This window comes from Morus notabilis, unplaced genomic scaffold, assembly GCF_000414095.1.
Source record: "Morus notabilis unplaced genomic scaffold, ASM41409v2 Scaffold306, whole genome shotgun sequence".
In the NCBI taxonomy this organism is placed as follows: domain Eukaryota; kingdom Viridiplantae; phylum Streptophyta; class Magnoliopsida; order Rosales; family Moraceae; genus Morus; species Morus notabilis.
Window position 1 is genome coordinate 509215 of NW_010359946.1, and position 16317 is coordinate 525531.

A 16317-nucleotide genomic window follows, 5' to 3' on the forward strand; every position below is an offset into this window, starting at 1 on the left:
TTCAAATTTTAATGTAAATCTGTCAATTCTACAGCTCTCAATCCCTTAAATGTAAGAATAAAATAAGAGAAGTTGCAACAAAATACCTAAAACTAATCTAAATGCCAAGAACATGCATGAACAATCAAAGTGGCTCTCTTTGCCGTTGCCACATGTGATCATTTGTTTGAACAGTTTATTGTTTAAAAACTTTTAGCCCAAGATTTTTAGTCACGAGAAAAAGTTTTAATCACATTGAAAAGTTAAGCGAAAATTTTTAGTCACACCAGAAAGTTGTGAATAAATGCATATTAGTCACAAGATTGTGTCTAAAAATACATGAAGTCACTTAAAAATGTTGTGACTAGAGGTGTTATTATAAGATGTTGTGACTAAAAGTTCAATTTTATGTGTGTCGAAAAGCACTAAATTTCCCAGTACTACAAAATTCTCAACACACCTATATATTGACGCAACTGTAATTACTAGTCGAAATATTCGTAGAGCGTTGGGTTTTATTTTATTTTTTATTTGTATTTTAGAGTCAAATTGAGTTTCTATCTTCCTTTTCTCCTATAATAATAGGATCAGAAGTCAAATAATAGTTTTAATTCTTTAATTACCACCAACCATCAAATTTATGTATCTATCATTTTATTTAGAGAAAATGCAGCCTATAGTATATTTTGAGACTATATTTGAAGTTAATAGCACTTTTTTTAGCATATTAAGTTAATAACATAATTAAAATCAAGCAGTGTTATAACTATTTGTTTTTCCAAATTTAGCCCTCCATCATTTCCCTTTTTTTTTTTTTTTTTTTTTTTCCTTTCTTCTTCTCGAACGTTTTCTAACAAGAATTTCAAAATTTGTTGCAAATATGGTCCAAGAGAGATAACAAATGTGGATAATAATTTACTGTTTATTTTATTCCACTAACTAAAATCTTCTTTTTTTTTTGTTCCTTCTAAAATGTGTTTTGTTCAATTGTTTTCTACTAATTAAACTAATCTCTACGGAGCATAATAAATGAAGAAATGAAATTTAACATTTTTAAAAAACTACATTCAAGTATCAAAAAAAATTCAACAAATTGAATACACATGTGCTTCCAACTAGTTTCCTTTAAAAAAATTATAAGACCATTTACAATGCATTAATAAACAATTTTAACATTTGAGTAGGAAAATGACTCTCTAATATTGTACTATTTTAATTGTTGCTAAATTTGATATATGCTATACTTGATGTCAAATTTAGCACAAAGTACATAGCTTTTGATTTAACTATATTATGCATTTGCAACCAAAAATATTCCTTTGTGAAAAGGGCGAAAACTTGCACTATGCACATACATATTTTTTAAGAAACGTGAAGATAGCAGACAAATAAAACCTAGTGCTATTGCGGTTACACCTCCCTCTTTGCCAAGTCTACTACGAATAAATAGCATAGATCAGTAGAAAATACCATTTTTGGCAGGAAAAAAAAAAAGAATAACATATCACTTTCAAAAGAGAAAAATAGTAACATATTAAATGTGCCATTTTCAAATTTTTTATACTAAGTATTATATTAAAAATGGTATTAACGTTTGCATTTTAGATGATATGAGCAATTCTTGTTCAAATTCTTTAGTATGTAAGAACCACAAAAAAAAAATATATATATATATATATATAATTATGTGTAATATGTTTGATTTACGTACCGTGGAAATCACGCAATGCACATGCGCAATAAATTTGCAATCGTCACAGCAATAAACACGAATTCTAGGGTCTCTTTTTTCTTCACAAACATCGCAATAAAATTCATCATCAAAATCAGATTCGAAAACTGGAATATTATCGACCAAGGTGAGATCATGTATGTGGCATTGATCTTTAATGGTGCTCGGCAAAGGACCGCAGAGTAGATGATGGCCATAGTAGGAACCAAACCCACAACAAGAACTGCAAACGAAAGAGTAATTTGCTGTTTTTTCACGTTCAACCAATCCGGACACCCAATATTGCTGTTCGCAATAGCTATCATAGGCATCGCAGTCACTGTACTCTACACCTTTCCCTTCAAGACGGTGTTCATGACCTTCGAAACGAAGGCCCGTTCACTTCACTGATTCGAGTTTGTAATTTGAGTTGAGATGTGATTTTATGTAAGAGCTTTTTACTATAACAAAAAAGTTAGATGTGATTGTTTCTGAGAGCTTTTTACTGTAGCAAAACTCGAATTCTAAACTCGAATCGGCGAAATGAACAGGCCAATTCGCCAACCATTTTGTGAATAACTGTGGAAAGAAGTTGAGAGGCTATATAAGACAGACATGAAGGGGAGATTTGACTTTCATTTAAAGAAACTAACTCATTAGAGAGAGGAGAAAAATGTAAAAAAGAATATCACTAAAGGGGAATGCTTAGGATAGGAGGTTTGTTGGCATATATTGCTTTCTCAATTTTTTGCTTGGAATATTCTTGTCTTATTTCAAGCATTCAAAAAAAAAAAAAAAAGAGTTTCGTTAGTATAGTGCCAATTTTCAACCGTTTAATAATGTCAAAATCATACCATATTTAAAATGTATACAGATTAGACAAATTTTAATACAGATCTTACGATTAAAAATAAAAAACTGCCGGTAATTTATTTTTTTGGCCTTACCATAGAAGCTCTAAATTAGTAACGAGAAATGTTTCTCTAGTCCTCATAAAAAATAATAAAAAGTTTCTTTAGAACCATGGTTTCTGGATAGGCTTTAATTGTTTTTCTTTATTATGTCTACAAAAGAACATTGCCAAAGAAGAAAACATATAAAACTTTCTAATTTTTTCATAACATAAATTCGTCTAACAAATTAAAACTACTTTTGTATCTTGATGAATATCTAAAATAAATTGGTCCAGAAATTTCTTAAATTATACCTTAGTGACCTACACGCAGTTCGTTTGGTTGGATGATTCAAATTATGTGATTCGAATCATTTTTTATTTACGTGTATTTTTTGTGAGAGAAAATACTGTAGCGAACCACGAATCATGATTCGAATCAGGGAACGAATCCCTCTACAAGGCATATAAAATTTTGAAACTGTAATTGTCGAAAGGCGGCAAATAAGCTGTAAGAATGATGGGAGTATTTGTTTTTATGATTTAAAGAGAAAAAGGAAAGTGAAAAAAAAAAAGGCATATATTTTTTTTTCCTAATATGAACTCTAAGGAAAAAAAAAAGAAAAAATTCTTTAGAAACATGTGCATATGAAGAAATAAATTCTTTGCTGCCATAGATATAAAGAATGATATATGTGTGTGTGACATAAATAATTATTTAAACTAGTTAAAAAGAAACTATAGAGAATGTTTAAGCTACGTTCGCATATATTCTTATCTTAATTTGAACAATCAAGGCAGCGTAGCAAGAAAAAATTCTTTCGAACCATGGTTCACAAGATGGATTTTCCTTTCTTACAAGCTTGCTTCTCCCTTCTAGGAACTTTTATGCTTACCCGCAGAAGAATTTCCGACAATGATGTTAGGAATATGAGAATTAGGGTTCGCAATCCGGTTAGTGACACGACGACGTGACTCTACAACTCAAAATTCATACAAAATTAACGGATTTGAGTTTAATATAAATGAGTTTGGATCATAAGCGGATTGACACGATTAACACTATTAATAAATGGGTTGGGTTAGGGTTGACCTCCTAATACAAAGTGACACGATTAATTATATGTGTCATCTACAATCTAATGATATGTGATATAACATGAAAATTTATATGACATATTAAATACACAAAATATGAATTTTAATATTTGTAGGTAAAATTCATTTATTTTTATTAAAGGAAAAGATAAATTGATCAATAAACATGTTAAACCTGTCATGATTATACTAAATAAGTCATTATTGTATTAGTTATTTATTCAATATATTAATTTAAACGGGTTATGCGGGTTGACACAATTAATAAATGTGTTGTGTTTAGGTTGACATTTTTGACACGTTTAATAAACGGATCTTGTTTGGATTGTTGTTTTATGACAAAAGGTGTGTTGTGTTTGGGTTGACATATATTGCCTAGCTAGCTAGCTAGTTCACTTTTACGCACGTCGAATTTAGTGTTGTAATTTGTAATATAAAGCAGCAAATTAGGCACCAGCATTTGACCCTGAAGACATGAGCCCAGAAGTACACTAGGAATGATCATGAGAATTAACACAGTAAGTAATAAAGTATAAATTAAAAGAGAAATATGGGCACCGTTTTCTCCCCAAGCTACCCAATTGATAGGACTAAAAATGCTAGCTGGGACACAACTCAAATCATTCGTTCCGGCACAACTCAAATTTTAATAGGGTATATAGGTCGGGTTTTATTCGTCTTTTCGTTGTCAACACATAAAAAAAAATCATCTCAATCAGAATTAAAACAAAAAAGTTATAACATTTCTAATAATAGAAAAAATATTGTTCATTAATTTGAGTTCGAGTTTCTGAACTCGAGTTGAAGGGAAAACTTGAACTCGAGTTTAAACTCGAGTTTAAACTTAAAAAAACATGAACTCCAATAAAATTGTAACTCGAGTTGTCTTTTTTTGAGTTTTTCACTCAAAAGAACAAGCCTGAAGATTCTCCTCGCCGCTCAAAACTTGAATCATTTTTCCACAACATTATTTAAAAAGGACAACAAACCGTCAAAATAACCGTTTACATTAAGTAGACTTATGGGTTTCCTATGCACAAGCATTGACGCCCTAGAAGCTATACAAAATATTTCTTCAAAAGTACCAAGAATTCCTGGTAGGGCAATGAATGGCTTCAGAGAAATGGAGCGTGGTTGCAATTCACTCAGCTATGTTCTAAATCGGTATCTGATCACCAATAGTTGGTCCACATATGTTGTTCTTCGTGAAGACTTTAGAAATGATGCCAGGGACTCAGCTAACCCCAGCATGTGTTGTCGTTACGACTGCTCCCATTAACTCAAGGTTGCCTCCTCCATAGCTAACTGAATCTCCGCTCAGCTAGGATTTATCCCACTCTAATGGTTGCTTCTCTAAACATTATCAGTTCCACAAACCTTTTCAAAGCATCGAGTCGAAGAAGAACTTGCCATTTTATTTATTTGTTTATTTATTTATTTATTTATCTTGTGCTTTTGTGTTTTTGTTTTTGTTTTTTTGTTTTTTTTTTTTGTTCTTGCTCTTTTGTTTTGTTTTTTATTTTCACTCTCGAATCGATTATGAAGTTTGACAGTGTGAGAGCGGATCGAATAAGAGGATGTTTAGTAGAGGGATTCGTTCCCTAATTCGAATCATGATTCGTGATTCACTAAAGTATTTTTTCTCACAAAAAATACACGTAAATTGAAAATAATTTGAATCACATAGTTTAAATCCTCCAACCAAACGTCCTCTAAGCGGTACTAGTTATCAGGTCTTGAATGATGAGGCATTAATTGCATTTGAACGGTTAGGACAGTTGTCGACAGAAAAAATTAAAAATAAAAACCACAAATGCCAAAAAGTTTCTACACAGGTGACGAAAAATTTAAAAAGATAGTAAAGGCTCTTTTAATTTATTGATTTTAATTTTTAATTTAAATTAATATATAATTTTATATAAAAATTTTTATTTAATAAAACTCAAATTTTAAATTTAAATTAATAAAATAAACAAAACTTAAAAAAAAAATAGAGAACGGTCAGAAATACTTACAACATGAAATAGAAGTCTGAGAAATACCGACACATCCACGCAATTCTCGAAATCCACCATTTCAAAGCCAAGATGGGCTCTTTTGTAATTGTAGGCTTTTTTCGAGGGGTTGAAGATTGTGTTTTATTGAATGCGTAATGTGTTTTTATTAGAATATGGAGGATTTTAATTTATTGGGATACTAGTTGAAGCACGTGTGCTATCCATATGGAAAATAATTGTGTGTACGTTTTAATTACCAGTTACTATTAAAAGTACAGAACAAATGCATACAAAATCTCAAAAAGAAACTAAAATTTATATAAAAAAAAAAAGTTATAGAGGAAGTAGAAAAAGAAAAGATAAAAAAGGACTAAAATGAAAAAATAATTAGAAAATAAAAAAAGAGTAAAAAATGGACCAAAATGAAGAGATACACACGTGGGGAGTAATCATACATACGTTTTGTTCATAGATTAGAACTATGTAATTAGAATTATTTTCAATTTACGTGTGTTTTTTGTGAGAGAAAATACTATAGCGAACCACGAACCATGATTCGAATCAGGAGACGAATCCCCCAACCAAACAATCCAAGTTTTAATTATCGTGTTATAAATAAAAATATAAAACATGTGAATACAAAATTCCAAAAAGAAACTAAATTTTTTTAAAAAATAAAGTTTTAGGGGAAGTAGCCAAAAAAAAAAAGAAGATAAAAAGGGACTAAAATGAAGAAATAATAAGAAAATAAAAAAAAGAGTAAAAAAAGGATTAAAATGAAGAGATAAATAAGTTTTAGGGTAAAAAGAACCATAACGAAATGAAAATAAAATTTCAGGATAAAAATAAAAAAAAGTGTAAAAAAGGGCTAAAAAGAAAGAATAAATAAATTTTGGAGTACCATCGGAAAGAAATATTTAAGTAGGAAAATATTAAATTTTCTAGAAAAAGAGGAGATGAAAAGGGGAAAATGAACTATGAAGAGCAAAAAAAAAAAAAAAGGAAAAGCTATGCATGTAATGTTATTGTTCACGCATTTTTGACCAAATTGAAAAAGAAAAAGTAAAAAAAAAAGGTCAAAAAAGGATCTGAATGAAAAAATAAATAAGTTTTAGAACAAAAAGAATCAAAATATAAAAGAAATAGTCTCAAAAAAAATAAAAAAATATATCAAAAAAGGACCGAGATGGAAAATGAATAAGTTTTAGGGCAAAGACAATAAAAAATAAGAACAAAAAGACAAAGAAGGACTTAAAAATAATAAAAAAGAGGTAAAAAAAACAGGGCACCAAAACGGCAGTGTTTTGATTAAAAAGTGGTGAAACGGTGAAAGTACATTGTGCTTTCTTATATATAGATATATAATGAACAAATTTGGGGAAGAAGAAGTTTTTAAAAAACAAGTTGTCTTAGGTAAGAAGAAGTTTTGATTTTGAATGTTGAAAAAATTGCAATCTCATCATTTAAAAAACAATGATAATTTCATGTGGAGAGTTGAAAAAATAATACTAAAGTAACATCTTTTTGATTGTGTAATTTCAATCTAAAGACTTTTAATAATACACTTTACTGATAATATAAAATAGTTCCTTTTGTCATAAGGGAACCCTAAATTTAATGTTCTTTTGTACGGATATCCGTTCAACTTTTTAAATTTGACAATTTGATTTCTACTCTTTTTTCTCCTGTCAATTTAAAAATCTTTACAATTAAGGACTAAGAAAAAATAAAGAACAGAGATCAATTACGAAATTTTGAAAAGTCAAGAGATGTCTGTTTTAAAAAGCCTAAATTTAACCAATGTTTAAAAAAGTTAGGTCCGGTTAAACAACGTGGCCGCGCTAGAATCTTTCCCGATAAATAAAAACAAAATTCAAAAGTATTAAAGTGACAATAACATCAAGAATAATACTAGGCACACCAACTTAAATCTCAACTTTTGTGTACAAACTAATGTGACATGTGAATTATCATTTTTACATTAATAAGTGTTTAATACATCAATTAATAATATGAAATTATATTTATTAATAAAAATTTGACAACTTACACACTATATAATTAATACATAAAAGTTAGAATTTGAGTTTGTGTCTAGGCATTATTCCAACATCAAAGTTGAGGCAGAAATTTGTAATTAAGCCCCAATGCAATTAAACCAGAACCAGTTTAATTTTATCATCGCCATGGGCTATACTATCAAAGAAACCAAACGGAAGCCCAACACCCTCAAAACCCTAATCTCCCAGCGCAATCCCATATAAAAGGATCAAAGTCCTCCCCTTCTCTGTGGTTTCTGCGCTCAACTCTTCGCCGCTCCACAGAAACTTCTCCTTCCTCATCGAAGCAACCAACAATGGTGGCCGCCAAGAAGACTGTATTTCTCTCTCTCTCTCGATCCATTTTTCCTATCGTTTTTATTTGAACATTTTGAATCAGTTTTCGATTCGAATCTGTGTGTTTTCCCCAAACATTTCGTTGAGATCCGTCGTCAAACTTGATCGACGATTGATTTGGAAAATATGTAATTTTGTCTCTTCTAGTTTTCTAGTTCCAAATGGATTGCTGATTTTCGCGATTTTCATTTTTCTGTGTTTGCGCAGAAGAAGACTCATGAGAGCATCAACAACAGGCTTGCTCTCGTGATGAAGAGTGGCAAGTACACCTTGGGCTACAAAACGGTCCTCAAGTCCCTCAGGAACTCCAAAGGTATACCTTGAATTTATTCCTTTTCATTAATGGATATATCATTTCTTTCCTGTATTGCGGGGTATTAGTTTTAGAGCTAGTTTTTCTTTGGATAAGAAAATTTTCTATATTTTTGGTATCTGAATGGAGGCTTTTTTTTTTGGTGAATGATGCTTGATTATGAACCTAACTTTTATTTTTGTTGACTGATGAACCTAATTATTGAAGAACTATTTTTTTGTCCTTGTGTTTTATGCAAGATTGAGCTTTCAGTCATTTCTTTTTACCTTGTATGAATAATCATTTTGGAAAATTATGAGTTGAGGCATATAACATTGATGTTTTATCAAGAGGCGTTTGATGCTTCATTCGTAGATATAAAGAAGAGTTTTTATCTATATTCGAGGTTCTAGTTTTCTCTGCAATGTTTATGCATGTACATTTCCCTTTTCTTTTGAGTTCTTTATGATATCACAATCACAATCCATTTTCATTTAACACTTACAGGGAAGCTGATCATCATTGCCAACAACTGCCCTCCTCTGAGGAAGTCAGAGATTGAATACTACGCCATGTTGGCGAAGGTTGGAGTTCATCATTACAACGGCAGTAAGTTTCTAACTATAGTCTCATATGATATCACATTTTCATTTTGTCACTTGAGTTCTACATCTTCTGGAGTACATTTTAATCGATATGGTTTATTAAGTGCATGAATTTAGTTATTGGGCCTATTTATTCAATTTTTGTCTCAAATGTTTTGTAAGTTTTCATCAATCACAGCGTATGTTATGATGGAAACCTTCCTGGCAATGCTAGCGAGTCATGAGTGATGGTTTGTGTTTAGGTTAATTAATAACAAAAAGCTTACGGTTGCTTGTGTCTTAACTTTGTGTCTTACCTTGACCGGAGAATAAGTTCTTCTGTCTTATTTCCAGGAAAGAGGAGGTTCTTTTGTCTTATTTATTTTGCTCAAAACTTAGTTAGAATCTGAATAAACTAATTAATGAGAGGGTCTTCTGCTTTCTAACGTATTTGTGTGTGCGTGTTGAGTGTAGCAATTTTTTTTTTTTTAAATATTAATCTCGTGTGTCTTGTCTTATTGCTGCTTTGTCGCGTTGAGAACTTGTGTTGTCTTGTAATCTGATGCACTTGACTCTCTTGGAATTAATGCTTAAAATTCGTTTTCATTGTGCCAGACAATGTAGACTTGGGAACAGCATGTGGGAAATACTACAGAGTATGCTGCCTTAGCATTATTGATCCAGGTACTCATTGTCAACGACACTTTTGCTCTTAAGCAAGCCAATGTTTCTTTTTTGTGTTTTCCCCTTATTTGGGATCCTGATTGTTGGGTGTTATGTTTTTCAGGTGACTCCGATATCATCAAGAGCATGCCTAGTGAACATTGAGTATCCCGTGATCTGCATCAGGTCTTAGATTTTGGTCGGTCCTTTTTGCTTTTTTCATTTCTTTTTTTTTTTTTTCGGTTGGGAAGTGAGAAATAGCACTAGCGAAGTGAGCTGCCAATGTTTGAAAGGCTAAACATTTTGATATTGGAAGCTGCTTTTATGGTCCTTGATTGTTCTATGGTGACTCCAAATTTTATCTTTTAGGATGTACCGTATCCCATTTTATGAACGACTTGGATTTTAATTTACTATTGTTTCACTTAATATACTTTTAGCATCCTTTGGCAATATCATAAACCTACGTTAAGTAATGTTGGTTTGTTTGACCCACCTTTATGCATGTACACGCATACATACTGATTAAGAAATGTGTATTGTATGTGAAGAAAAGGGTATTGGTATTACCATGTGAAGACTGAAACTTATTTTAAGATCCCTTCGAGAAAACTGATTTGGATAAATTAACGGATCAATCCCACCTCTCGAGTCAAGGGAACAAACTGACCTTCTAAACTTGATTTGGGATTAGTTGGTGGAATCACTCGTGCTTGCTAAGGGAGCTAATTGATTGTTTCCTTCTGCTGCTCATGTTTTGTGCTAGAATTGTCGTTAGTTGTTGCTAGTTAAATTGATGAACGCAATTTGGAATAAACCAGAATGCCACTCGAGGTGGTCAAAAATAATATTTATGTTGTTCCACTTATAAATAAATAATGACTATTCAATTAATAGAGAGAAAATGAGAGGCAAGTTACTTAGAATGATATAAGATAATGCACAAAATTACTGCAATGTATGTACATTTTCCAAACCCAAAAAACAAGGAACAATGGAATTCAAGTTAGGGAGAAAGAGGGAAATAGGTCAAGACTTGAGATGAATTAAAATTAATTGGTCAATAGTTTACATAAGTTAATAAATAGGTCAGATTATTATTTTCGTTCATAACTTGTTTAGTTATGAATCATAACTTGATAAGTTATTGTTCATAATTATCCATAACTTGTCTAGATATGAATCATAACTTGATAAGTTTATCTATAACTTATCTGGTTATAAACCATAACTTGACAAGTTATGGCATATTAATTTTTATAATTAAAAATTAGCCTATATACTTTATTAAGTTTTTCATATTGGCCTATTTTCTACTATTTTTCTTCAAGTTATAAACCCTTTAAAGCTATCTACCCTCTAAATGAGGATTTGATCAAATTCCATTTTCAGTAAATTAAAATAATTTTTTTGAAGTCCGTTAATGCTGTTATTATTAAAAGAGAAATTCGGCTGGGTGGTCGAATTTACACCTTGGGATGAAAATATTCACCTTCTTCCTCTCTTCTTTTTTCTCTTTGCCTGGTCTGCAGAAGCTACATGGAGTAGCACATCATTGTTGGGTTGTTGCTGACGGATGAACTTCGCCGATCTAGTTTTACCTATTTCCTTCATGATTTTCTTAACGCAGTCTACGTCTTCGTCGCATATTTCGCTTGGATTTTATCTTCGCCTTTGACTCCAATCTTTTTTCTTCCGTCTGGCATCTACAACGGCGGGACAAGGCAGCAAAATGACCATTTAACGACCATTTTATTAATTTTAGAAAACTACGGTACCTTAAAAGACATTTAAATAGGCCATTTACCTCTAAATCCCTGGTTAAAATTGAACTGTGCGTGCGCAACCCCTCCAACTCAATCGGGGGTGCTTTTGGAGAGAGGTTAAGGAAGTGTTAATAACTTGATGGCTGTTGGTTTATCTTTGTTAATCTTTGTAATTAAGCTTTGTTATCCAAACAAGCTTTAGTAGTCCATGTATTAAGAGCCATATTTATGTCACTTGCCTAAAGGAAAGTTGCACTAAGACGGACATAATTGTCCTTCGCACAACGCTAACTCGCCATTTTTTTTTTTTTTTTCGGGTGAGTATCGGATGCTATCCCTTTAAAATTTGTCGAACTGCAAAGCATGTGAGTTTTTTTTTTTTTTTTTTTGTTTCTCTCTCTTGGCGGGGATCAAACCTTCAATGGTGCAGTGGAGGGGCCAGCAAGCATATGATTATAATCCATGTCTTTCTCATCCACGCTCTTTCAAGCTTTTTGCAATTCGAATTTCGTAAACGCACTGTGAAATCGAAGTGCAAATTGGGGTGTTGAATTCAGGCGGGACCGGCCTTTCCTGAAAGTTGCAAAGTTTGTTTGTCCATCTAAACACGCAGCATAACAAAATTTGGCAAAAACAACAGTGATTGATACGATTATCCATCTTCCACCACCAGTCGGTACGAGCCGGTGCAAGACTATAATCCAACAAACTTCATGCTGTCACAATTTTTTAACTGTCCTATCCATCCCATAATTCTTAAACCACTTTGTTTCGGTAGACAAGATTGGTATTGACATTAATCTAGACATGGTAATCACTTGAGTTAAAATGGAATGGGTTATCACTTGGCTTTGTACGAAAATTCTGATATTAGGCCCGTCTTCCTCTCGAATATGCTGCGTATGCAGCCTTGAGTGGTTTGAAACTATGGAACTTCTCTGTTTCAGAGTTTTTTTTTTTTATTTTTTTTATTTTTTTTATTTTTTTATTGCAAGTATTTAACAAATCTATGATCACCATCTTGTGGCTTTTGTTTTGACGATATATTACCTATGAAAAATGCTTGGAGCATTACTGGTATTGAGTACAACTAATAGAGAGTAGGACCCTCTCTATACCTATAATCTGTGTTTGCCCAGCTGCTACAAAGCAAATTTGACAGCCTCTTCTACAATGTCTACTTCAATCTTCAAGAACTGATAATTCTTCAACATTTGCAGGTAGGCTGGCAAATCCTTTTGCAAAACCACGCCGACCTGCCCGAAAACCGCCAAAACGCCCGCCTGTGCACCCCTACTCCAAGGGGTTTTGTTGAAAGGATATAACATTTTGTTTAGAGTCCATGGGACAAAAACAAGAATAATTTTGCATGTGTTTCTACTTTCCTAACTATTAATTAGTTAAGTTTCATGTGGATCTTATTGCGAGACCAACACTGACCAACAGTGAGAGAGACAAACAAATGTCCTAGAATTTGGCATCCGTTTAGATAAAATTCTCAAAATCCCATTATTTGTCGAACAAATTCTTGCTTAAGCTGAGAGTTCTATACCTTGAAACTTCTGCCTTTCTGTTACTAGTTCCATGACGACTCAACATTCGTCTGTAATTGTGACTTTTGTCCTCTCATTTTCTGTATACCATACCACACGCATGTCGCAGTTGTAATGGCGGCTAATGAACTTGTATTGTTGGGAGTACACAACGATAAATCCTCATAAAATGGATGAATTATCAACTAATCAACTAATAAAACAGAAACCACAACGCAAAAGATCTTTGCTCAACAAACACTTGATAGACATTTCCTGTTAACAAATATAAATACTGCTATCCAAATCCATAATTCATTGAGACTTGCACAAAACCAAGTTGACAATAAGCAAAATTAGAAACCATCTCATCAATGTTCAAATCTAAAGACGAAAATTTGGCGTCTAAAACAAAACAACACTACAGCTCCCATTATTATTACTCCGCTCACTTCCTAGCAGAGACCTTCACAGCCTGTCTGCTCCTCTTCTTGACACCGGACTTGGCAACCTTAAGGCTCCTGTGAACAACACTCAATCTTGCAAGAGCTGCCCTCTTTAAATCTGGTCTGTAGTAGTTGTCACCCACCTGCAAAGAGAAAATAGAAAGAGTATTATCTTTAGATGACGAATGGGAAAATGATGAGTAGTTTAATAATTTTCAGAGCACTGGCTGTTGAGAAAGTACCAAAAACGACAATATTTTCTAGAGCCTAAGATAAACACAGTTCGACTCTTGCAAGAAATGCCACAAACAAAAGGCTAAACGAACACCAGTAACAGAAATTTTCTAAAGTAAGCAAGTCAAACCATAAGGCCTGCAAACAATCTGGGGGAAAAAAAAAAGAACAGTAGCGCATGCTCACAAGCCAAGTGTAACAAGTGTATTGCATTGAAGAATCATTCAATAATGCTCTTCTTACGTGTTAAAAACTCATCACTGCAGAAGAAATTATTAGCTTGCAGCAAATCATACATCTAAACGAGACGTGTATTTCCTTGAATTACTATCTGATTTAGCAAGTAAGGCCACCAACAAAAGGCTAAACAAAGAAAAGCATCGTGAATTAAACTGCAAAAGACTTGGGACGCGGCATTCCAAAAAAAAACAAAACAATAAAAGAAAGTGCACATGCTCAGAAGCCAAGCGTAACAAGTGCATTTCATTGAAGAACAATTCAATAATGCTCTTCTTACATGTTAGAGGCTCATCACTGCAGAAGAAATGATTTTGCGGCAAAAGACTTGGGACGCAGCATTCCAAAAAAAAAGAAAAAAAGAAAAAAAAAAGAAAGTGCACATGCTCAGAAGCCAAGCGTAACAAGTGCATTTCATTGAAGAACAATTCAATAATGCTCTTCTTACATGTTAGAGGCTCATCACCGCAGAAGAAATGATTTTGCGGCAAAGAGTATCAAACACATCTAAACAAGATGTGCAGTCAACCTTGAAAACAATCAAAATATGCAAGCAGACAGACAAAGGGCATATAACAGTAAGATCACCTTCCAGAAACTAGTCGTGAAAGGTGCTTGATCGAAGATATAATATAAGGTAATAAAAAATTAAGTGAAACATGACATAATCACCTTATGAAGAAATGATTTTGTGGCAAAAGACTTGGGACGCAGCATTCCAAAAAAAAAAACAAAAAAAGAAAAAAAAGAAAGTGCACATGCTCAGAAGCCAAGCGTAACAAGTGCATTTCATTGAAGAACAATTCAATAATGCTCTTCTTACATGTTAGAGGCTCATCACCGCAGAAGAAATGATTTTGCGGCAAAGAGTATCACACACATCTAAACAAGATGTGCAGTCAACCTTGAAAACAATCAAAATATGCAAGCAGACAGACAAAGGGCATATAACAGTAAGATCACCTTCCAGAAACTAGTCGTGAAAGGTGCTTGATCGAAGATATAATATAAGGTAATAAAAAATTAAGTGAAACATGACATAATCACCTTATGAAGATCAGGGATATACTAACTAATGAGTCGGTTAAATATGATACCATAATAAACCAAGAATTTCATCAAAATCATATTCTTTCATTACCATTTGAATTTTGAGGGTACGCTAACCAAATTAATTCTAGGTTGAGATTCAACTTCTGTGGTAGTCAAAATGTTGATAATAGATAAAATAGATGAACCGTTGCACATATTTTCTTTTGATGTAAAAACAGGAAGACTAAAAATTAACGGTTTTAAAATTCATTATTAAGGAACCCACAAATTCCAGTTCAAAAACTCGATATTCCAAAAAATTCTACCGGTGGAGCAATTGAATTTTATTTATTATTGGTTACTGAAATTGGAGAACCTGAACTTATTGACTGTAAACTGCCATCTCATTTATACGAGGAAAAAACTATACATACATGTAGAAGTACCAGCTTAATTTAAAACAAATAATCAGTACCTGGTTTGCAACCGCATGAGCCATCCTACGGAACTCTTTTTTCATGACAGACTTGTGAAGCAAATCAGCAGGTTTGCTTTGTTTCTTGGTCTTGGTGGTTGCAAGCAAAACAGCTTGATCTTTTCCAACAGGTTGAATGGTGACAGTTTTCTTGTTTGCCAAGCCTAAAAAAAGGCATAGCAATGATCGATTAATCAATTATTAAAGAAATAGCACCATAGACCTTCCCATATTAAAAATAGTAAAGAAAAAGAAAAGAAACGTCTAATCAAAGTCTCAAAAACTATTGTTCTCCATCCACAAAATCGAGTTCATAATTGTTCTCATTTCCGCAAACATGGATTCAGAAGAGATTCTAAAATAAAGCTCAAGAACATAGTTTTCAAGAGAATAGGACACATTATTTGGATATGTAACAAAATCTCATGGCAGACTGTTTCAATAAGGAAATCAAAATTTACAATCTAAGACATTCTAAATAATAGAAAATGGAAAAAAGAATCCAACTTTATACACGTTTCCGTGCGTCGGTTTCTCGGCCCACAAACAGAGATCAGATTAATATGTATCAAACATGAGCGATTAAAACATAATGCAAAAACTAAAAACATAACTAATTTATCAAACAAAGAAATAAGTTGAGAGGGAAAAAAGCTTATTTCGGAAATACAGATCATCAACTATTTTCCCCATTATTCTTATGCAATGGAAACTTTAGACCAAAGCAAATACTCTTACTGACTCATTTACTTTTCTATTACACAGAAACAAAACCCCCAAAAATCAGTTCTTAAAGTTCATTAAACCAAAACTAATCCCAGAAACCAAACGAAGACGGAAATCCTTATAGGTGTTTTTTCATGTGTTTTAACATTAAAACACACACACACGTTACAATACAAAACGGTACATAAATATCATTTTCAATAAAACAAAACAAAAATGAACACCCAAAATCCTAAAAAATGGTAACTCTTCCGATC

General features: G+C 32.5%; 2 protein-coding genes and 4 non-coding genes across 6 annotated transcripts; 1 reads left to right on the plus strand and 5 right to left on the minus strand.

Annotated features, from left to right (window-relative positions):
* The first annotated feature begins 7955 nt into the window (after window positions 1–7955).
* Window positions 7956–10070, plus strand: LOC21405348 (60S ribosomal protein L30). The gene is made up of 5 exons (XM_010095520.2): window positions 7956–8054; window positions 8281–8386; window positions 8873–8974; window positions 9565–9633; window positions 9737–10070. The coding sequence occupies exons 1-5, from the start codon at window positions 8034–8036 to the stop codon at window positions 9775–9777; spliced, it is 339 nt and encodes a 112-aa protein (XP_010093822.1). The 5' UTR covers window positions 7956–8033; the 3' UTR covers window positions 9778–10070.
* Window positions 10071–13189: 3119 nt separating this feature from the next.
* LOC21405350 (60S ribosomal protein L28-1) lies at window positions 13190–15502 on the minus strand (the record flags this gene model as incomplete). The annotated part of the gene is made up of 2 exons (XM_024163955.1): window positions 13190–13499; window positions 15335–15502. Coding segments are annotated over 2 exons (309 nt in total), but the record flags the coding sequence as incomplete, so codon positions are not given.
* Window positions 13768–13857, minus strand: LOC112091121. Its single transcript, XR_002901993.1, has one exon. It is a non-coding gene; the product is annotated as a small nucleolar RNA R24 (small nucleolar RNA).
* Window positions 14042–14131, minus strand: LOC112091118. Its single transcript, XR_002901990.1, has one exon. It is a non-coding gene; the product is annotated as a small nucleolar RNA R24 (small nucleolar RNA).
* LOC112091119 lies at window positions 14210–14299 on the minus strand. The gene has a single exon (XR_002901991.1). It is a non-coding gene; the product is annotated as a small nucleolar RNA R24 (small nucleolar RNA).
* Window positions 14585–14674, minus strand: LOC112091120. Its single transcript, XR_002901992.1, has one exon. It is a non-coding gene; the product is annotated as a small nucleolar RNA R24 (small nucleolar RNA).
* Window positions 15503–16317: the final 815 nt, after the last annotated feature.

Coding starts and splice junctions, on each gene's coding strand:
- LOC21405348 (XM_010095520.2), top strand. CDS start 8,034: ATGGTGGCCGCCAAGAAGACT. Junction 8,975..9,564: donor AGTTCATCATTACAACGGCA/GTAAGTTTCTAA, acceptor TCATTGTGCCAG/ACAATGTAGACTTGGGAACA. Junction 9,634..9,736: donor CCTTAGCATTATTGATCCAG/GTACTCATTGTC, acceptor TATGTTTTTCAG/GTGACTCCGATATCATCAAG.